The following is a 23,563-nucleotide window of genomic DNA, read 5'->3' as shown; positions in this document are numbered from 1 at the left end:
CTGTTAACCTCGGACAGAGCTGTTTCTGCGCTGGATTTTAAAGTGTCTGCTTGAGAAGCTAGATTTATTTGAACCAAATTAAAGCAATTTTTTTTTGCCATGATCAAGAAGCATTTACATTTACCACCTCAATTAAAGAAATAAATGGGTGTATTTTATCAAGGTGTCTGACAGCAATCTGTACAACCATCTGCACTTTTTCATCTGATCAGCCATTTTTCTGGAACATAAGGTCTGGCTTCTTCATCCAACATGCAATCATTCAGTCCGGTGTGGTTAGCGCTGTCGCCTCACAGCTGGAAGGTTCCAGGTTTGAATCCCAGTTCGGACGCAGATGACCTTTCTGTGTGGCATTCGCATGTTCTCCCCGTGCATGCGTGGGTTCTCTCCAGGGTACTCCAGCTTCCTCCCACAGTCCAAAGACATGCCCGTTAGGCTCATCAGTCACTCTGAAATCGCCCATAGGTGTGAATGTCAGTGTGGAAGATTGTCTGTCTCTTCTGCTGTGTCTCAATTCAGGGGCGGCATCGTTCGAAGGACGTATTTGAAAGGCCGATTATGTCACCGCGGCGCGTCAAAGGCCGTCTCATTTCAAAGGCTCCTTCAGATGCGGCCGACAAATGCGTCGTCCTATTCCTGGGTCACGAAGGATGCAAGCGATGGATCCTTTGTGGCCCAACGTATCCCGAGATTCACTGTGTGCCAATTCAAGATGGCAGACTCTTAAATGGCCGAGGAATACACTTATAGATGTCAAGGTTTTTGGTGTTAACTCAATCGAATAGCTTAAAAAACAAAAGGGCCTTGAAACTTCAAATTATCTTTAAAATAATAGGTTAAGTTACATGACGTCAGAATCAAAATCAGAAATACTTCCGGGGGGAAATTCAGTTAGTTATGATGGCAAGTTATCCCGCTAGCTACCTGTTGCTAGGCGACAGGAGCAGCGTTTGGTGATGCAAGGGTAAGGGAGGGAACAGCTGGTGACGCAAACAGGAAATCCTCCGTCGACCAGGCCGTCTCATTTCAGTTCGGCTTTAGCGGTCTACTCAGGCGACGAAAGACTCATCCTTTGTAGACCACGTCCTTCGAAGGATGCAGCCAAACGGAGACGCAGCTTATGTGTCTGCCCTGTGATTGACTGGCAGTCAGTCCATGGTGTACCCCGCCTCTCGCCCAGTGACAGCTGGGGTCAGCTCCAGCACCCCTGCGACCCTGAACAGGATAAGCGGTATAGATAACGGAGGGATGGATGGTTCCAAATTTGGAGATGTGGAACCAGGTTAAGATATAATACATTTGGCAGATGAAGGTCTTTAAAGCTGCTCTTCACTGTTTTGGTTAAGTCTCACCGCTCTCATCCTCCTGGTTCCAAACAGCTGCCTTTTATTAGTAAAAGATAGTAATGAAATCCCACTGTGCTCTTCTTGCCCAGCACACAGCTGACTGACACAGTGAGCTTCTAGCTGGTGGACAAAGAGGAGCTGAAGAGGCAGATGTGTTCCTCAGGAGTTGGCAAAGACCACAAAGAGATAAAACAATATAAGAAGGCGAGAAATGCAACCCCTGAAGGATTGATTGACATCATATATCCTTGATGTGCTGCTTGCAATTATTTAGAAACAAATTTGCTTTAACACCATTTCTGTGTTTACAGGTCAACCAAAGATAAATCACGGCTGGCTGAAATATGTGCCTGCAGTCTGCTTTGGTTGTTGTGCAGAGTGCCAACTTTGTTGAAAGACTCATTAGATACAGACGGCAGAGTGTTTGGATCCGAAGTCGAACGAGATTTAAACTTGGCAAAACAACAAAATGGATTTTCTTCTCTGTGATTGCTCCCACAATTTGTTGTGTTGCACTCCAGGGCGGGAGTGTGTGCAGAAACTGTGCAGCGTGTTTGGAAGCACATACATGTCTGAGTCTGAAACTAAAAGTGTTTCAATCAGCCAGAGCGCATTGATCCGCTTGTCCACATAAAAAAAATGCAGCACATTATTTTTTCTTCCAGCTGAATACGTCCGCAAACATCTCACACAATTGGATGCACTGAACCAAAGATGGACACTTGTTGATTCTCTGCTTAGATTGCTCCTGGTGCCGTCTGTGAGGAGACAGCGAACTAATGTGGAGGGAGCTGACTGAGTTTTACACGTGGCTCAATCCATCACGTCCTGTGTCCTCTCGTCTGCTCCCTGGATGTGTAATTATCCTGTCTCGGTAGCCCCACACATCGTGTCTTCCTCCTCCTCCATCAGCCGCTCATTTACTCTGACAGTCATTCAGTCAGAGGACCAGCCGGGCGATCGGTCAGTGAGGTTGCTCTGTTGGTTTGTGGATTGCTTCGTCAGCATCGACCAGTGCTCTGCTGCTTTTTGATCTCCTGAATCCTTAATAATCATTTCATCCGTATTTTCTGGCTTGAATTACACCGTCATAGATTGGATTGTCTGCTGACCTTTAAATTCATTTCAATTCCAGCACTCATAATAAAAAGTCTCTCTGGACACGAGCACCAGTTTCATGCTTAAAATGAAAGTGAGAATTAATTTTCTTGTGTGATTTTACCACCAGCTGTTCCTGCATAATACAGACTGTAGATCTCTCAGCCTGTAGGTGGTGACTGCCTGGAGGGTTTTTTGAACATGAGAGCGGGTGAAGGCGTGCCGTGGCTATTTTTATATGTGGGGCTGTGTGTTTATGTGTTGCTGAATGTCTACCTTAAGGAGGAACAGTTTGATTTTGGACCATGAGACTACATTTCTTCAAGGGGTATTGGAGGGAGCGTTCCTCCCGCAGTCCAAAGACATGCTCGTTAGGTTCATTGGTGACTCTTAAATTGCCCGTAGGTGTGAATGTAAGAGTGAAAGGTCGTCTGTCTCTATGTGTCAGCCCTGTGATTGACTGGCAGAGGTTTCAAGGTGTACCCCGCCTCTCGCCCAATGACAGCTGGGATCGGCTCCAGCACCCCTGCGACCATGAACGGGGTAAACGGTGCAGATGATGGATGGTTACATGCATCATGAGGATGAGGAATGTTAAAACTGAGAGAAAATATTCAAAGCGAGGACCGTTTAGAGCGTCTCCCAGTGGAGTCTAGACACTGGTGGTGGTGGTGTTGGTGAAGATAGAATGCAGGACGTAATGAGGAGTGGATGAGATGAACTGGAGGTGGAGGATGGACGCAAGGGTTCCACAGTGAAACGTCCACTGACTCAAAATTTGACTGCAGCCAGTTGATTGGCTGACGAGGGTCACGACAAACTCTGGTTGCTCGATACTGAAAAAGAAAAGGCCTGTGATCAGCTGATTGGAGAAGCAGGAAGAGAGAGAGAGAGAGAGAGAGATGAATGTATGAGGCATGAAAACAGTCTTCCTGCTTGATCTTATGCTGAGCTTCATATCAATTAAATCAGGGGGAATATCTGAATCTGAACTGCTTAACTTTCCGAGTTGTATAAATGACTTTGATGTTGACATGAAAACTATTTACAAGTTGGAAGCTGTTTGTTCTGGAAACCCGAACATGACATAAAGCAAAGGTTAGGGGTGGGGCTATCTCGGTGAACATGCCGGACATGTAGCGATAAATGTCTTCCAGTCAAGACTTCTTTTACTGTGTTCTGTGTTGTTTCCTGTGATATAATGAACAGGTCTCTCCTTGGCCGATATAACAACATCATGATGCAGATTTCTAAACAGTATAAATGAAGCTTTGTCAGGTCTGTCCTCAAGAGTAGAAAACAGCTTTTAAAATGCTTGTTTCTTGAACGAAGGTCAGAACGATCATTTGTGATGCATTCTAGGAAGTCGGGAAATCTGAACGCTGAACGGCTTTCGTGACACAGCGTCAAGGGAATTAATCTCAAGTAGAATTTTAGATCTAAAAGAGATTGTTAGCTCAACTTGCTGCAGATTAAAGAGATTAATAAGAAGCTAAATCATCGTCAGATCACGCTGATGGGAGCCGGGATGTCATTGCGGCGCATTACGTTCCGCCTGCTTTGCTCTACACACGGACTGTTCCTGTATACGCCACAGCCTGCTGATACATGATTGGTCAATACTACTCAGACTACAAGCGTAGTACAAACGGAATCCAGAACAGTTCCCCTACTAGAGATCTACGTCCTACATTTCTATATAGAATCTGTAGGCAGAGGTTAGGGGCGAGGGACAAGTATACAATGTAAGTGTGTGTGAGTGTAGTGAGCCTACGAGGTGAGCTTGAATTATCACTTCAGCAGATTTATATTCTTTTACTAGTGAAGGAAAGTGAATATGAAATCAAATGTTCGAGTAAGTGTGTGCGCGCGTGTGTGTGTGTGTTTGAGCGCACATCCATAATGAATGTTACCTCGCTGTGTTATGATAATAAATGTGGTTATGCTCTCAGTAGTCCTCTCTGTGGCTGACACACATTTTTATGAGTCATTTCTAACGGGACTGCAGGAAGCTGCTTGAGTTGGCTGTAACACAAAGACGCAGGAAACAAGTCTGCTTTAATATGGGAACGCAAAAAGACAAAGTGCTGCCCACGTGAGTTCCCATCACTGCTGGATCGGCCTTTTTGTCTCCCTTATTCTCAGATAAAGCCAGGAAATGGGCCTGAATGTTTAAGCCCTTGTCTTGCACATCAACATACCCTCTTTGTTTTATGTCTTCTATACAATTACACTCGCAGAGCTTTAAATAACTGTTGTGTTGCTCTGTTTGTCCTCTTTTTTCTTTGCTAATATCAGCTGTGATCCTCACAGCCGGCACACTACATGTTCGTTTTATCTCCCGCTCCCTCTCTTATGGACTATATTTCCTCCTTGCCTGTTTACACTTGATATTTAGCCACTGCCTTTTGTCTTTCTGGAGCGACTCCCTGATGCCTTGAACATCACTGTAATCTAATATACGGCATAATCAGGCCACCGCTCCTGCTGGGCAGTGTGACCCGAGTGTGAGCCCCGAGAGGCAGAGAGAACCGAGGGGTTACGGCCTTATAGGGACCAGCTTGGATAGGCTTCATCTGTGTGTGTGTGTGTGTGTGTGTGTTGTATATTATTACTGTGTCAGCTGTAGTGTGTGTGCATGTTTGTGTGTCCGTCTCAGAGCATCTGCTGTGTGTGGACACTCAAGTCCAAGTCTGTACGCTGAGTAATGAGTGCAGCGTGTAAGTCCTCTCCCGGCCTCAGCAGGAGCTTCAGATCTTAGTAGGAGGTGGAGATTTGGGCTCCACCACTCAGTCATCTCCCCTTCTGACCACTCCAAGTAAAACCTCCTCCTCTCAGCAGGAGACGCAGAATCTCTCTGTGGAGGCCGAACGCACTACTGGTGCTTATTCTGACTCCCTGCTAGTCGCCGTCCTCCTCCTCGGCCTCCTGCTGCTGCTGCTGCTGCTGCTGCCTCTTTTCTCTCTGCTTCTTATAGCCTGCATTTCTTCAGATATAGCTCATTGCCATACCGACACAAAACTTTATGTATGACTACCACCTCAACAGTTTTGTCCCAAAATAAGACACAAACCAAGATAATGACAGCAGAGCGTAATCACAGTGCAGTTTTACACAGATCGCCGCGCCTTCTCTCGCTGATGTCTGTCCACTCAGACGTATTTCTCGAGTAATGGTTCCTCTCTCACTGTTCCTGCTGGCATTTCTTGCCTTCCCTCTCATTTACAAACAGAACGGAAGATGGGAAGTAAAAAAAAAAAAAGTATTCTCACAGTCTGGAAAACAACAACAGCTAATTCTGTTTCCAAAAACAGGTGCATTAATGGAACATTTGGCAACTCTTCGTTTAAATATCTCCCATTTATTTGTTCTTATTAAACTTTTTTGTGATGCTGCTGACTTGTTAGGTCCGAATGTTTTTTATTCCACTATGAAGTGTGTTTCTAGATTTTAATATACACTTAAATATCTTTAGAATAAAACCTTCACAGACACACCTACAAATCATGTTACCTGCACACACAGATTTAAATTATCTTTAAATGAGCATACTGTTCAGAGTCGTTGGAGGGTTTGACCCTATTCCAGCTGTCATTAGGCGAGAGGCGGGTACACCCTGGACTGATCGCCAGTCAATCACAGGGCTGAACACACACAGCCAACCTTTCAAACTCACATTCACACCTATGCGCAATTTAGAGTCACCATTAAACCTAACGAGCATGTCTTTGGACTGTGTAACCCATGCGAACATACAAACTCCACAATAAAGGCCCCCTACGTCAAAACTGGAATTCGAACCAGGAGCCTGCACCAGCATGCAGTCTCATACCATAACAATGAAGTATAATACTGGGCGTTATAAACAGTTAAAGGGGAATCAGCTCACCTCAATCCATCTCAGGCCTTTGCTTCTATTAAAAGTTGCTCCCTGAACGTAAATAATGAATACATTTCTCTGCTTCGTGGTGCTGTCACATAAATGTGACTGACCCGCCCGGCTGACTGACCCAACTTGTGGATGGCACGCATGAAAATATCTTGATATGACTCTGTGTCCTTTTAAACATTTATTGGACATTATGGTTTGAAGATTACGACCCCATATGGAGTCAAATAATGGTCAAAAAAAATTTGAGCACGCAAAATAATGTCCACAAACAATTGCACAGCCCACAGTTGTATTTGACGTTTTGTGTGCACGTGAAAAAAAATGTGCATGAAAAATTGTCCTCACACATTCAAGTTTGTGAATTTGTAAATAAGTGTGGCAGGTGTAGAAATATTTTGTGCACACAGAAAAAAATTGCAGCTAAAGAAACTATTTGTATCTGTGGACTTCAAATTTGTGCCACAATATTTTGAACTTTAAGATTCCACAAAGTCTGAGTTACAGACACACAAAGTTCCTCTCTGCATGTGTGAACCTGAAGTTACAAGCACGAATTTTGACCCTTTCTTTATGCCTCAGCTAACCAGCCAATCAGCTCGTTAGCTGTCCACTGACCATCCAATCAGAGGAAGCTAAACTGTCCAATCAGGGCGCAAAAGATTCTAGCGTTCGTGTTCTGCTGATCCAGACAGCACAATGGAAGTGCTCCAGGCCTGTAAGGGCGCTTGTAATAGCTTAGAGCTAAGTGTTGCTTTCATTAGCTATGGATCTAAGTTAGCCGTGCAGCTAGCGGTCAGGACTCTGAATACAGGAGTGTTAGTGTTCACTCCTCAAACTAGCAGAGGAGCTATCAGTTAGATGCCTCCTGATGAATGCATGAATGAATACTTAAACGTGATGAGTTAAGGAAAACTAATCCCCAGTTACTTCTTTCATTAATTGATAATCCATCAAATTTGCTGGATTCAAGTTACAGAAGATTGTATAACAGATACCTGCTCTTAAAGAAATGTGTAGATGTGGTTTTAATTAAACTGTCTGTCAGGTGCGAATTTATGTATGATATAATTATGAATAAATTACCCTTTATGTAACTGAATGCAGCTGACCTGATGCACAAAGATTATTGTGTGAATTTCCCTCAAAAGTGCTTATTGCTTTTAGAAACTATTCATCACATGTCAAGTGACTTACGCACACTTGTTTTTGTGTTTTTAACAAATATGTTTATTCACTTCCTTCTCTTCGCTCCCTCTCCACATCATTGATAAGCAAATGGATCTCACAGAGCGCTGATGGGGAAGTGAATTAGGTTGACAGAGGCGAGATGAATGAGACGGAGTCACATGAGGTCCCTGCTAATGCAGTGTAATGGCGGATATGCGATTAGAATGAGTAATTTCACAATGAATCATTGGATAGATGTTGAAAAGTTTGAGAAGTTTTGAAGACGAGTTCAAAGTTTGAATTGAGGCTGACCCAACAGATTTTAAAGGCCTATTTAGTCAGTTTTGTGACGTGTGAATTTGTTTTGTCACAGTTTAAGGAGGTTGCACTTTAGTGTTGTATTGTGATAGTGAGTGCTTCTTTGTGTAAAGGAATAGCTTCACAGGTGCTGGTATGTGCATTTTGCTGCTTTTGGATAGAGCCAGGCGGACGTTCTCTGGGGAGGTGTTAGCCTGGCTGTTAGCCCTTCCTGTTTCCAATCTGTATGCTAAGCCTAGCTAGCTAAGCTAACCATCTCCTAGCTGATCCTTCATACTGACACTCATGACAGTGGTGTTGATCAAACTTTTCTTGAATAAACATTATTTTCCTAGCATAAAGTTTTCATATGTATCTGTACACGCTGGTGTATGCTTGCGGTGCCAAAGTGTGCTAAAGTCACAGTTTCCTCTGCCCTTAGGTCCTAATTCAGTAACGACTTGCTAATCACTCGACCTGTGGTTCTAATTACAAGTGTAGTTAAGTGCTCCTTGTTTCTAATCAGCTGATGGGTGGAGTGGTGGGGAGGGTGTTAATACTGATCTGTTTAACCTTGAATTATGCATAACATGGCCCAGTCGTGACCAGTTTTATTGTATATTACTTACGTCTTACATTTAGCTTATGAACATGATCTTGTGTGGTTTTTTTTCAGGGTAAGGAGACGACAGAGGAGGAGGACGATGTCGCCGTGGGGATGGACAAAGGCTTCATGGATGAATTCTTTGAACAGGTTGGTTTCTCTCACAGACGTGATCTTTCCTTCATCTCTCTCTCTCTCTGTCAGTCACCATTATTCCCTTTCACATCTTTAACAGGGTTAGGATAATAACGTGCCAGCTTAAATTAAAATCCTGGTCATATGCTACTCTACAGCTTGCCTCGGTATTACTTGTCTCCTGATATTACAACCGATAGTGTGGGTTTTTCAGAGCGCTGTAATCAATCTCATGCCATTTCTCTTCTGTGGGGAGCATTGGTGTGATTTATAGTTATTGATGTTGTTGCTGGGGTGGCATGGATGGTTGTGTGTTTTATTTTATTTCATTTTTTATGGCCTTTATTGATTCAACACAACAATGCTCCTCTTGTTAAGCCCTGGTTGACAACATTGGTGATTTCAATTATTTCCTTACATTCTCTTGTGCTTGGCAGACACTCTATGAACCAATGCTCGAAGCTGCATATATGCATGCATTTGGGAGTGTATTTCCCTGTTCATGCTGTGACAGTGAGCTGGCAATGCAAACAGTACGTCGTAATGGCTCTCAGACAGGGTCGGGGGGGACATTTTTAATGGCCTGCTACATGAATCTCCCACTGTGGATGGTTCAGCAGTAAAAGCATGATAATTCAGATCAGATAAAGAAGCCGTGCTTTATGTTGTTTTTCTAGCGATGTGTACATGCTGGCTCTAACTTTGAAGTGTTTCAATCCCCATTGCAAATTCTCCAACAAAGGCAGGTTGTGTGAGGTTGAATGCTATTTATCGGCCTTTGTGAGTTATGAAAGCGCTCTGACAGCCAGCACTTTGATATGTGAGTTTTCAAAGCAACATGTGACAACACAAGCACATCACCAAAGAGTCTTAACCATCTGTGACTGAGCTGCAGGTGCTTCACTCAAACACCCTGAGAACGTGGCGCCGGTTTAGCTTAGCGGTTAAATCGTGCGTCCCGTGCGCAGAAGCACAATCCTTGATGCGGCCGCCCCTACCCTCGTCCCTTTTGCCTCCTGTCGTCACCACTCTCTCTTCCCCTGTTTCCGACACTACCCACTGTTCCCTCTCTCAATAAAACAAACCAAAAAAAAACTGCGAAGAACAAAGATTTATCAACAACCAGAAGCAGTCGTCACATATTGTAACTTAAGCTCCTTTCCCGCTGGTCAAAAAAACCCACTATCACCCGCTAACACGCGGCTTTTTTGCTTAGCGGGAAAGCTTACAATCGGCATTCAGACCCGGGTCAAATGACTGCAGTAGACCTGGGTAATTATCTACTGCAGAGTCTGCACGTCATTTGTGACGTCAGACGATGACGCAGCAGAAAAGAGACTTAAAGGAGTATACTTCACTGGCAATGGGAAAAGAGACAAAAGGCATTTATTAGCGTGTCTTTCCGGGTCTGAAAAACCTGCTTCAACGTGCTCATTTCAGCGAGAATGGGGGTTAACCAGCAGGAATATGATTGAAATACTTATATAGCACAGGCAGGATCTAGACTGTTGCTGCTAAATGGGGCCAAGAGGTACTTCCGGCTTTTGCTGCAGTCATTTTATATTCACGCCTTCCATACACCTATACTCATACATGACCACGAGCGTTAATTCAAGCAGCTGGGCAGCCCATGAATAGATTTGGTGCTCATTCAATCTGCTCAGCGTTGCTGCCATGCTGCTGTAACCATTGCCTGCTTCCCAGCAATCTAACTCCCCCACCCCTTCCACCGCTTCCTCCTGCATTAGCATTTAGATTTCTCCATTCAGTTTGAGTTTGTGTAAATTTAAAGTGTTTTGTACCTCGCATTTTGACAGTTGTTTGTGAGCTTAGTGACATGTCTTTGAGACTCCAAGACACCTGAGCTCCTCGCCTCGATTCATGAAGTGTTTTTTTTTTAGAAAACACTACGTATCTCAGGATTGTAGCAAATCTAAATCATATAAATAACTAACGGGTACTGGTAATACATGGCATAACATCAAAATTACAACTACAAAACTGTTATTATGTGATGTTATAGCTCTGAGAGAAACCTGCAGTCTGTAGAAACGTCCCCTAAATTTGTCTCCTTTCATTTCTGTTCTGACAGACAGTAATTTTCCATCCGACATATTGAAGCATACGTCTCTCTATCTGTCTGGAGTTTCAGTCTATTACATGTGGCTGAAATGAGATAGTGGAGAAGACCTGAGTGAAGTGTGGAGACGGGGATCATTGGAGAACAGTTTGAGCTGAGCTACAAGCTGAAGGGATAGTAAGAGAGAGAGATACAGTAAAAGAGAGCGATGTTAAGTAGTTAGACGGCTAGGCTACGGAGTGGTAAAAAGTAGTGCCCTGTGACGGAGGGAGATGTAGACAGTAAAGGGAGCAGGAGTTACCATGCTCTCACCCTGACTGGGTGCGTTAATTAATCCTTCAATGGTGATCTGGAGGGAAAGCAGAAGGTGGCGAGAGAGCTGCAGGCCTCTGCACGTCCTTCAAACAATAAACATGACCCTGAGAGTGTGGCTATTGATTTCATAATGTGTTTGCGGCATCTGTTTGGGCAAGTATTCATATGTCTGTTTCTCCCTCTGATTTTCAGAGAAAGCAATCACTGATGCCAGAAGCTAACGGGGAGTGTACGTCAGAACCCAACTTCTGGTTGACGTATTTTAGTGTGATATGAATATAAGGTACAATTCTAAACTAAACGTTGACTTGACGTCAACACCCATATTAGACATATTTTTAAAATATATATGCTGAGTTGACGTCAACCACAAAAGTTGACATGACATCAATCATCAACATTGGATAAACATTTTTGTTAAAAATGAAAATCAGGTTGATGTGAAAACCAAGGTCTGATTGACGGCAAGACCTGACATCTGGTTGAAGTCAAAAATGAACGTAAAGTTAATATAAAAACCCAACATCTGGTTGACGACAAAACCCAACGTGGAGTTGACGTCAAAGCCTAACATCTGGTTTACATTAAAACCCGACTTCTGTTTAACGTTTAAACTCAACATCTATTTGATGTCAAAACTCAACGTCTAGCTGACGTCAAAACGAGACAACACAATGTCTGGTTGACTTTAAACCTCAACTGCCAGTTGACGTCAAAATCCAACGTGGAGTAGATATCAAACCCCAAGATGGAGTTGATATTAAAACCCGACAATTGATTGACATCAAAACCCAACATCTGGTTGATGTCAAAACCCAACGAGGAGTCGACGTCAAAGCCAGACATCTGGTTTACCTTAAAACCCAACGTCTAAACTCAACGTCTGTTTGATGTTGATGATGACAAGACAACCCAAAGTCTAGTTGACTTTGGACCCCAATGTCTAGTTGATGTCAAAATCAAACGCCAAGTAGATGTCAAAAACGATCATGGAGTTGTTGTCAAAACCCGATGTCTGGTTGACGTCAAAACCCAACTTGGAGTTGACATCAATACCAGATGTCTAGTTGATGTCCAAACCAGATGTCTAGTTGACATCAAAAACCCACGCATATTTGTTGTCAAACCCCAACATCTGGTTGACATCAACACCCAATAAATCCACGTCTACTGCACATCAAAATCTCATGTCAAAACATCACATCTAGTTAACATCAAAATCCAACTTGGAGTTGACATCAACACCCTTTTTGATGTCAAAACCCCACGTCTGATTGACGTCAACTAGACGTAAAGTTGACGTCAAAATCAAATGTCTAGTTAACATCAAAATCCCATGTGGAGTTGACGTCAAAACCCAATGTCTTGTTGGCATCAAAAAGCCACATGTATTTGATGTCAAAACCCCACAACTTTCAAGCTGTTTCAAGTTTGCAAGTTGGGTTTAAAAGTGCTCTTACTGCCTGCATAATAAACGTAAGGAATTAATTCAAGGATTTCATTTTTATGTTAAGTGTGTTAGGACTGCAGGCACGGGACTTTCATGTTTTTGCACCCACTTGGTTGTGTCAAACAGAAGGATATTGGGAGATTGATTATCTTAAAGGTGTTAATAATAACTTAAACAATGGTTCTGTTCTATTCAGGTGTCTGAGAAAGCCATGACAGGCAGTCAGCATGCACACAACCAGGACCATGAAATTGAAGCAGTTACATGGAATGCAGCCATCATTAATGCGACTATAAACACCTGTGCTTTTCCTCCTGTTGGATGTAAAAATGTCTGCTGTAAAAAAGGCCTATATGCTTTACACAATGATAAAAACCCTTGTTTAAATGTCCGCCATATTTTGCATACTGATGATGACCAGATGTTTATTCCTCTCCGCTTGTCAAACTAGAAAACCAAGCCATGTCTCTAATTGAGGCTCTGCAGCGGTTAGATCACTACAGATGGAAGATGCTGTAATAAAGACTTTACCTTCTGCTCCATCGTTCAGCAGCGGGTACGACATCTGACGCAGGCTTTAGCGTTTCACACTCGGGCCTTCAGGACGAATCTGCACCATATTGCATGTTGACCTCACAGCTTCGACAATACTAGACACAAAGTGAATATATATGAAGTCTTCTGATCCTCTTTAACCATTGATTATTTTGATAAAAGTCTCACCTGTATAGCAATGTTCAAACAGCCCTAACCCCTGACAAAAGATGCTTGTAATGAAGCTTCAGTCATGTCTTGAGATTACATTTGTCAGTCCTCATCTTACATCGCGTAGCAACACTCCTTTCATTCCCACAAAAATCCTTCAGGAGGTGATGCAAGAATGAAGTGAGCAACAGCAAGACAGTCTCACTGTGGCCCCGAGCCTTTTAGCTGTCACCCTTACCAGATAAAAAACTGATATATACCTCGGTAAAACTAAAAGCGACATGACCAAGTTAGAGAGTTAAAGACAGATGTCACGCTATATTCAAGCCTGTCAAGATCATCATCTAAAGTTATAACATCCTCGAGGTTTTCCTGTTAGAGTCCGTGTGTCTGTTTATTTGTTCCTGCGTGCATTTGAGATCTTCAGCTGTGTCTGAAATTGGTTTCTCTCTCCCACACCAATAAAATTTGCCTGATGTCTTCTGAGACCTGAGCGAGGCGCCGTGACTCACCAGCACATGGTCTCCAACGCGAGTTGGCTTAAAGTGGTTTCATCTTCTGCTCACTTCACGTCTGTTTCGCTTCCTCCTGCCTGTGTTCCTGTTTCAGTCTTACTTTTTAACTTTGTGATCTCTCCCCCTCTGCCTGTCTTACTTTATTTAACTCTGTACTCTCGGCAGTGTGCCGTCTGTAGTGTCTGGTCTCTCCCCAGTGGTCCTTTAGCGGCAATTACGTTCTTATTAAAAAACAGATCCAATCAGGAGCTAATTAAAGAGATAATGGGAAAATAATAACCCAGGCTGAGTGAAGGAAACCTCAGGACTCTATTGATGGATAGAGATCGAGGGAGAAGTGACAGGTGGACTCAAATGGAGAAGTAAGAGCAGACATGCATGTGGAAATAACTGTTGCCGTATTGTAGAGGAATGAAGGCCCATGCTGGCCTGACGAGGAGCAGGTGTAGAGGAGGCGAAAAGTGAACAGGGGTCGATGACGGACTGAGATGAAAGTAGAGATTGATGAAGTCCCGGACAGATGTGATCCGTTGCTCGTCCAGCTGTTGCCCGAGCCAGAGGCGGAGCAGCTGGTGAAGAGCCAGCGGGGAGGTGATTGGTTAGAATGTCAAACCTGGATCTTGGCAGCACATGATGCTGGAGAGGTCCAAGGGAAATGTATGTGATACTACCAGGGTCAGTTTTCTTCAATACATTTCATTATGTATCATATGTATATATATCTGCTGCCTTGCCGAGAATTAGAAGAGAAGATTGACACCACTCTGCAGGTTAGCTTAGCTTAGCGAACCAATATGTCAAATGGTCTTTAGCGGTCTCATTTTTGTTCAATTTCTTTGAACATGCACGTCAGAAAGAAAGTGATTGACAACCTGCTAACGTGCTGTTTTCATTCTCATTATTCTTGTTTATTCCCTTCTTTAGTTTGTTTTCATCTCGTTAGTCGGTTCGGCTGTAAAATATGCCTGATTATAATCGTTAGGCACAAAGCCAAGAGCCAACAGTTGGATCCATTACGATCCAGATGTGTGGTTTCGGTAGTTAGATGTTTTCATTGGAAACTAACAGACATCAAGACTTGCTCCATAAATCTTTGTAGTTAGAATCACGATGAGGCAACACTGCACAATTTTGGATACTTTAGGACCTGGCCCAAGTGAATGAGGCCGAGTATCTCAGGGTCTTGTTCACGAGTGAGGGTGAAATGGATTGTGAGATTGACCCGTAAGGCGAAGCTCTCAATTTACCAGTCGATCTACGTTCCAACCCTCACCTATGGTCGTGAGCTCTTGGTAGTAGCCGACAGAATGAGATCGCGGATACAAGCAGCTGAAATGAGTTTCCTCTGAAGGGTGTTTGGGCTCAGCCGTAGAGATAGGGTAAGGAGCTCAGACATCCGGAGGGAGCTCGGAGGAGAGCCGCTACTCCTTCGCATCGAAATGAGCCAGCTGAGGTGGTACGGGCATCTGATTAGGATGCCTCCTAGGAGGAATCAAGAGGATGTTTTCCGGGCACGTCCAACTGGGAGGAGACCCCGGGGTAGACCCAGAGCCCGCTGGAGGGATTATGTATCCTGTGTGGCCTGGGAACACCTCGGGATCCCCCAGGAGGAGTTGGAAAATGTGACAAGGGAGAGGGACGTCTGGGCAAACTAACAACGCAACCCGACCGCAGATAAGCGTAAGATGATGGATGGATTGATTGATGGCTGGGTGGATGATCAGCTGAATATTCATTAGTGGCCTTTGTGTGTTGATTTGATAAACTTTAGTTTCAATACAGCAATAGTATCACAGGCAGGAGTATGATATCGCAGAGATCACAGAGAAATGCCGATTGAGCCAGCATAAACGTGACAAACATGACTGTGTGTTCTTTCGCTGAAGCCTGCCTCACTTCGCTGTCATTCTGCCTCTAATATGATAATGACATCTTCAGTTCAGTTTCTATCAACATCGCTCAGGCTAATCACCGCTGCTTCCTGCCTCAGCTCTGAGGAGATCTAAAGTACCTCTTGGTCTCTCTCTGTTCTCTCTGTTGACAGGTGGAGGAGATCCGGGGTTTTATCGAGTCTCTGGCAGAGAAAGTGGAGGAGGTGAAGAGGAAGCACAGCGCCATCCTCGCCTCGCCTAACCCTGATGAGAGTAAGGCTGCTTGTCTTTTTTGTTTTTATGCTTCTTTTATTCTCCAAAGCATTATTCTACCCGGGTGACAAGCTCAACACAACACAACACAACCCAAGATACTGGACTTTTGATTATGAGAGTATATGAGGACCTCAGAAGTCCAGGTGGAGTGTTAGCACTGCTTTTATCTGACTGTCCAGTTACATTTGAATCCTCTGATTCATTTTCACTGAAGAAACGTTACCTGGGTGCAAAGAGTCTTTTGAACTCAGGTATCAAACTTTAACAGAAGGACCTAATTTTGAGAACGAAAAAGGCCCATTGAGTTGAGCTGGACATTCAGACTGTCTGGACCCAAATTCCCAGAAAATGCCCAGAGTTCATATTGGAAAACAGCGTCGGACACTTAACCTTTGCCTGACTAGAAGTATTGGAGAAAGGTTGGCAGGTCCACACATCACTCACTGCACACTTTGAGAAGGTATTAGGTCCTAATTCCGGAGGGAGACAAAGTTATAACAAGCCGAGACTGCAGGGTAGAGAGATAAAGAAAGCTTGTGCCTTTTAAATGGACTGCACTTATATAGCACTTTTCTAGTCATGCGGCCACTCAGAGAGCTTCACTCATTGGGGATTTGACGTTCTGTGTCCTGCCCAAGGACACTTCGATGTAGACTGTAGCAGCTATCGAACCACCGACCTTCCTTCCGATTGAGAGACGACCCACTCTCCCACTGAGCCACAGCCACCTCATGAGAAAACACAGCACACCATCTTGCGTCCAAACATGCACTCTTTCAATCCCCTCCTGCCTCTGACTTTGAGAAACTGATGGCAGATGGCAACACATTTCTGCCGTAGTGAACGAAGATTAGCGATAAGACACTGTTTCTCAATCAGCCAAGTTTTCCCAGAATTCCTGGCAAAGTATTCCTGCTAACACAGATTTGCCAACAGATGCATTTTAATGCCTATCTGAAATATGAGCATCAGTAACATATAAGCCGCAGTCCGGTCTGTCTTTGTGCAGCCAGCCTCACATCTCAACATAGTTCCAAACCTGTGAGAGGTTTCAGAGCCACATGTTAGGCAGTGATTTCCATCATTGCCATCATTGACGCATGAAATGAGGAAATCTCCAGCAGAAAATGGTGTTCACTGTCCGTAAGAGTTCGCCGACTTTTATGATCTATTTCAAGGCGCAGCTGTTCTGGCAGAGGCACGGAAACCATACTAACAAACAACAGCACGAGCCTTGACATGCATTCTGCTTTAGCCATTACATGCATTAACATTCAGTACTTATCTCTCTACAGTATACATGTATAGTAGGATGCATTGTTAGTAGGGGACTTTTCTGCACTGTATTCATATGTCTCATAAATAGGTAATAGGTAATGTTCCAGGCGTTGGGAGTAGGAATCATATGTGCCTTGTGAACAGGCGGTTTCTTGAGCAACAGGTCTGAGGGAGTAGAAATCAATCAAGTGTATTCTCGATTCAGATGATTTAGTCACACATGTATGAACGGAGTCACAGTGCAGAGTACAACAAAGATTATAGGGGCGTTTGTATGTGTGCATATGCTGATTTCTATGTATGTGGCGTACATGCTGGAGTCCTCGTCAGCTGGAACAAGTATCGACGTGTATGGTGTCTTAATGTTTAATGAGTGTGTGTAGTTTTCTTTGATTTGAGAAAATCCAGGCTCTTGGAATAAAGTTGTGTGTGCTACATGTAACACTAAAGGATTTAGCATGAGGCTAGAGCCTTCATTGTTGCATGGAAATCTAGACCTGAGCAGCTGTTGAGGGGCGCACTCCTTACAAGCCTTGTACCATGCACAGTGTCCACATGTATGAAATTCAAGAGGAACAGTAAGTGTGTAAATATACACCGATCAGCCCTAACATTATGACCACCGGTGAAGTGAATGACATTGATTATCTCATAAGAATGGCACCTGTCAGTGGGTGGGATACGTTAGGCAGCAAGTGAACATTTTGTCTTCAAAGTTGATGTGTTGGAAAGCGTAAGGATGTGAGCGACTTTGACAAGGGCCAAATTGTGATGGCTACGACTGGGTCAGAGCATCTCCAAAACTGCAGCTCTTGTGGGGTGTTCGCAGTCTGCAGCGGTCGATACCTACCAAAAGAGGTCCAAGGAAGCAAAACCGGTGAACGGACGAAAGGTTCACAGGCGGCCAAGGCTCATTGATGTACGTGGGGAGCGAAGGCTGGCTCGTGTGGTCCAATCCAACAGAAGATCTACTGAAGCTCAAGAGCTGAAAAAGTTGATGCTGGTTCTGATAGAAAGGTGTCAGAACACACAGAGCATCACAGTTTTTTTGCGTATGGGGCTGCATAGCAGCAGACCGGTCAGGGTGCCCATGCTGACCCATGTCCACTGCAGAAAGTGCTTCCAATGGGCACGTGAGCATCAGAACTGGACCACGGAGCAGTGGAAGAAAGTGGCCTGGTCTGATGAATCACGTTTCCTTTTACATCATGTGGATGGTGCGTGTGCGTCACTTACTTGGGGGGAGACATGGCACCAGGATGCACTATGGGAAAAAGGCACTGTGATGCTTTGGGTAACGTTCTGCAGGGAAACCTAAACATTGTTGCAGACCAAGTCCACCCCTTCATGGAAACTGTATTCCCTAATAGTAGTGGCCTCTTTCAGCAGAATAACACGCCCCTGCCACACTGCAACAGTGGTTCAGGAATGGTTTGAGGAACACAACAACGATTTCAAGGTGTTGACTTGGCCTCCAAATTCCCCAGATCTCAATCCAATCGAGCATCAGTGGGATGTGCTGGATGAACAAGTGCAACCATGGAGGCCCCACCTCGCAACTTACAGGACTCAAAGGATCTGCTGCTAATGTCTTGGTGCCAGAAACCTCAGCACACCTTCAGAGGTCTAGTGGAGTCCATGCCTCGACGGGTCAGGGCTGTTATGGTGGCAAAAAGAGGGACCTACACAATATTAGGCAGGTGATCATAATGTTATGGTTGATTAGTTTAAAAAGTATGTAGAATATCTAAATGTTGATTTGGAATTATTGTGATTGTACAAAATGCAAAACATCAAAATGTAGCATTTCTGATAGCTGCTCAAAGCTACCTTACAGGTGTCATTTTGTGTCATAAGCTTCCTAGCATAACAACCAGTGTCCACAAGCATCGCTGAATCAACTTGAACAAAAATCTTCCGCGATTTGACTCAAGTGTTGGCGTTCCAATTAAGATGTCTTTATGATTTATTCGCTCAAACAGAGGCGGTCACATTGTTCAGGCCAAGACTGACCTTTTTCACACACACGCTCTAATGATAGCTTCAATGCTTAATACTGCAGTGACTCAGTAATGAGTCAGGGTAGCTTTTAATGGATGGAAGAAAGAGAATAAAGCAGCACGATTTTATATGCCGTTTAAAGCACACCAGCAAAGAGCCTCTTAACAGTGGCAGATCTCATTGAAGAAAAGGAAGAATGTCTCCACTTCTTTAGAGGAAATGAGGAAAAGAGAGCAGTTAGTCAGACAAACAGAAAGCCAGTCTTTTAAAGGAAGTCATTGAAGATGAGTTGTCCAATTCGAACAGTAATGATCTCATAGGTAATTTTTTCCTCCCCCCTCCTGCTTTTAACTCTCTGTCTGCTTTTAACAGCACCCGCCATATTTCTCTGTTTCTGCTCCCCTGTCTCTCTTCTCTCACACCTCTCTCTCATATTTGTCAGAGCATTGATCTGGACCCCTGCTCTTGCAAGGGGGATGTTACGCGCACTCGTAACACCTCCCTGATATTTTACCGTCCACCTACCTGAAAAAGCATCGATCTGCTTGCAGCAGCACACATCAAATGAGCCCTTTAACTAGCCGGGTGTGCAGATGGCCCACAGAGCAGGGCAGCAATGAAGGAAGGTGCTGCATTAAAAATATGAATTCCTCCACTGAAATCAATGCTCAGTGTGTCTGTGTGTGTGTGTGTGTGTGTGTGTGTGTGTGTGTGTGTGTGTGTGTGTGTCCAACTGATAAATGCACATCATTCAGAAGCTGATGTAAATGTCAGGGTCGTTCATGACACGGAGGTCAGTGTGTTCTTTGCTGTCTCCCCGCTGCGTTGTGGAATCCGACGGGGACTAGAATTATCTGAATACCTTCATCGAGGCAGCTCCTCTGTTTCCTGAGCAACATATCGTGTTACTGGTACGTGCATTTTGTGCAACTCCTTCTTCTTCATCACATGCACAGCCAGTCTGTAACACTTTTTTTTGTGGAAACGTAATGAACAACAAAACAAGTAACAAGTAAACAACAACTGTTATCCACGGGAAATTTGGCTCTCTAAATTGTGAGACAGGATATTTAAAAAAGGCACATTACAATGCTCATACTGAGCGTTTCTGCAAGAGCTTTAGTGTCGATGTCTGTCAGACTTGTCCCGACAATATCTGAAAAACCGAAGCACTATTTATGTCTTTAAGCAACTAAAATGATTTGGGTGAGATAAGGAAGAAATTGTGGCCTTGCTTGATTGTCATTTGATTTGTCTAGCATTTCTAGGCATGCTGCATTGCATCCTTCAAAATAATACAGCCATTAGGCGTGCTGCCTTAATGTTAATACAGGCAGTTCCACCTTAACAAGTAAGAAGGACCCCTTCAGGGTGAGACAAAGCCCCTCTGCTTCACGTGGCAGTTCTGCTCACCTTGTCGGGGTTTCATTCTGCGATAACGACCTTCTCACTATAAATCATCCTGCTTATTACACGGTTACCTACTTACGAAATCAATTATTTGACAACTAATATTGATTTGGAAATAATTTTTTCATTTAAAAATGATTATATTTCTGTTTAAAAATAGTCCCTTACACTCACAGTCAGCGGTGTGTCCATAGCAACGGTTAACTCTAGCCTTTTTCAGCCTCAATTTTACCGGACTTCTATATGATTAGTCTTGTGGATTGTGTGATTACAGCCGAATCCCTAGCAACGGTCTGTTCTTCATAGCAGCGGTCAGCTATTGAGAAAGCAGACCCTTTGGAATGCTGTAATTAACCAATCAGAATCAAGCATTTAACACAGCTGTGTAAAAATAGATGATAATGCACTACTTAGCAGACTAGGGGCTTCGGTAGCATAAGGCCCGACTCATCTTTGCTTTACAACTGATAACAGCCATTTAAGGTCTCATAACACTGAATCTGCTGATATAATGTGTTAAACATAGTGTTGGTGTGTGTTTAAGATGAGAACTCTGCGGTGTGTTGTTTGCACATGTGTGTCTGTTAATGCTGTGGAAACAGTCTGACATTTCAGTGCCTCGGCTAACACCAGAGTGTGTCATTAAAACAAATTGCACAATGACATTTTATTCTGAAATCGAATGCACTTTAAAAACGACTCAGTGATTCATTGTTTTATTGAAAATGTTGCTCATATAAAAGGCCAGCGTGGTCTTTCATCATTTTTATGAAAAGCATATTTCTTCCTCCTCATACTCTTGTTTGTTTTTGTTTTTCAGCCAGTTGCATTAAGTCTGGAATTCTTCAGACTGACTCTCCTCCTCTTTCTCTTCAGGCACAAGTATTTTCCTCACAGTAGTTTCTCATCTAAATACTCCTCTCCTCAATCCCCCTCACATTTTAAGACATATATATAATGTTACAATGTTGGATGTTCAGACTAAACGTGCTGTGCCCCATTAGTCCCACCTTTGTCTGGTTAGCCTCACCTCAGTGTATTTATTCTCCGTTCCAGACAACTGCGAACTCGAGAACTTCCCGGTAGAAATTTCCGACTTCCGAACTCAGAGCGTTCCAGGTGCAAGACGCCAAACATAAATGGCCAAAACATGGCCAACCGTGACAAACTGATGTTTCTGAAGTCTTTAGCCAATTTAACTTGTTTATTTGAATTTTTAACATTTTCCAGAAAGATAGCTTTCAGAGATTATTTAAAGTAACCAGCCACGTTATCACATAGGCAACATTTCTTTAAAAATTTTCATGTATAAAATATATATAACGTTGCTTTTCAGTTAATAGTTTGTCAATCATTAACGATTTCCCTCTCCATGGGTGCGGCCATTGTTGTGTGACGTCAGAAATCTCATTCTCTGTGAAGTCGGGGTAGGTGAATCTCCCCCAAGTTCACAAGTAGGAACTCCGACTCTGAATGGTGTTCCAGAGCAATTTTTCTAGTCGGAGGCTGGAAAAACTCGAGTTCCCATTTGTCTGGAACGCAGCATTAGTCTTCCCCTGTTTCTGTGCCACGTTGTTTATCGTCAAACCATGAACCCTGAACCAGTGTTTCACTTGTGTTTTTCCCGTGTTTTCCGGCCTTTTTAACCTTTTTAGAATGTTTATTTTTCACCCACTCCCCTCGGACTCTCAAACAGGCTTTTTGTTTATTGAATTCGTCTTTCAATCTTCTATTGGGTCTTCTTCCTTTGTATTAAAACCCCGAACCTGATACTGAAGGAGTAGTAGCAAAGGTCTTTTCCAACTCGGCGTAGCATTATGACTGTAAACCTTCTGTTTCTGTCACGCTTTATCAGCTTCATAATAGCATCACATCTCCCCAGCCGACACCCACCTGGCCGTTTTCACGCCCCTGACCCCCTCCTCACCCCTATCCTCCTACTCTTCCTCCCCCTCTGCCTGGGGAGCTTTCATGCTCGCTGACTGAGACGCTTCCAGATGATCTCTACGGGTTTAACTCCTGCCCACATTACTACACACACATACAGACACACATGCAGCCTATGTCTAATATAACTTTCGCCCCTGCATTACACATAATGACACATCACAGTTGACCCGCCTCCCTTAGCATAACAAATGTCCACCAGGGCATAGCAATACACAAAGCGAGGTGTGTCCGTGGTTGGTTCACGTAAAGGACGTGTTTGTTTGTGTGGGCGGTGTGCGCTATATAATGATGATGGATTAGGTAACAGCATCATGGTCATAATGGGTATTGAACCTGTGTTTCCTCATGAGCGCATTCCTCTAATGCAGGAAGGGAAGACACAAATGCATTTTACATTTAGAAGCATGATTGAACACAGTCCATTAAATAATTGCATTATTAGTTTTGTTTTCCGGTATTGTTCATTTGCCCTGTGCAGCGCTGCTTCTTGTTATCTTGATCGATGAAGCGATACCTGATAGATTTCATGAGGTCAGAAGTCGTTGCTTCTCCTGCATTGTCCTTTGCCCTCAGCTTAATTACCCCAGAGAGCATGAGGCTGATGTGATTAAAACCTTAAAAATATCCTGTTTGATCAACATTAATAATATTATAATTTCAGAGCTAAAGACAGTTCAAAAGAAATTGACACTTCTTACGTTTGGATGAGGTCACAATCTATCCTCCTCTTTTTATATCTCTCATGCCCCTCTTTATCTTCTGTTGAAAATGTCTACCTGACTTCCTGATGTATTTGACGTGAGAGATGAATGTGGACCACTATTAATGAACTGTTACGGACCAGTCAACTCGAGGGTTGATTGTTCATTATCTAATACAAGTCCCGGAAAGAAACAGAAATAGCTGGAACAAGGCTAGAGAAGCCTGCAAGTCGAGCAGCCGCTAAGCTAGCTGCAGGTCAATTAGCATGTTAGCCTCCCATCCCATCGAATGCTGCAACAGCGCTGATCTTTACTCCTGAGAGCAGCATGCCTCGTTGTTGTCTCTTAGTTAAGCTCAGGTTATTGATAGTTGGATCCCTGAAAATAAAAACGCTGATTTCCAGCAAAAGTTAGTGAAGCTTGTTTAGCTGCAGTAGTTTCTGGTCAAATTGATCAATCAATATATGCAAGG

The 23,563-nt window shown here is 43.6% G+C and overlaps 1 protein-coding gene across 1 annotated transcript in view; it reads left to right on the top strand.

Moving 5' to 3' along the window:
• The window catches only part of stx1a (syntaxin 1A (brain)), a 68,290-nt gene that overhangs the window by 9,855 nt on the left and 34,872 nt on the right, over positions 1-23,563 (top strand). The window contains exons 2-3 of the mRNA XM_069668451.1: positions 8,477-8,554; positions 15,649-15,748. Coding sequence (XP_069524552.1) covers positions 8,477-8,554; positions 15,649-15,748 — 178 coding nt within the window. The remainder of the gene's footprint in view (positions 1-8,476; positions 8,555-15,648; positions 15,749-23,563) is intronic.

The sequence above is a fragment of the Semicossyphus pulcher genome, unplaced genomic scaffold (genome assembly GCF_022749685.1).
Source record: "Semicossyphus pulcher isolate SPU_LCO1_2020_fin unplaced genomic scaffold, fSemPul1.0.p SCAF_19, whole genome shotgun sequence".
NCBI classification, from domain to species: domain Eukaryota; kingdom Metazoa; phylum Chordata; class Actinopteri; order Labriformes; family Labridae; genus Semicossyphus; species Semicossyphus pulcher.
Note: the sequence above shows the minus strand (reverse complement) of the source record. Positions and strands in the feature narration are given on the sequence as shown.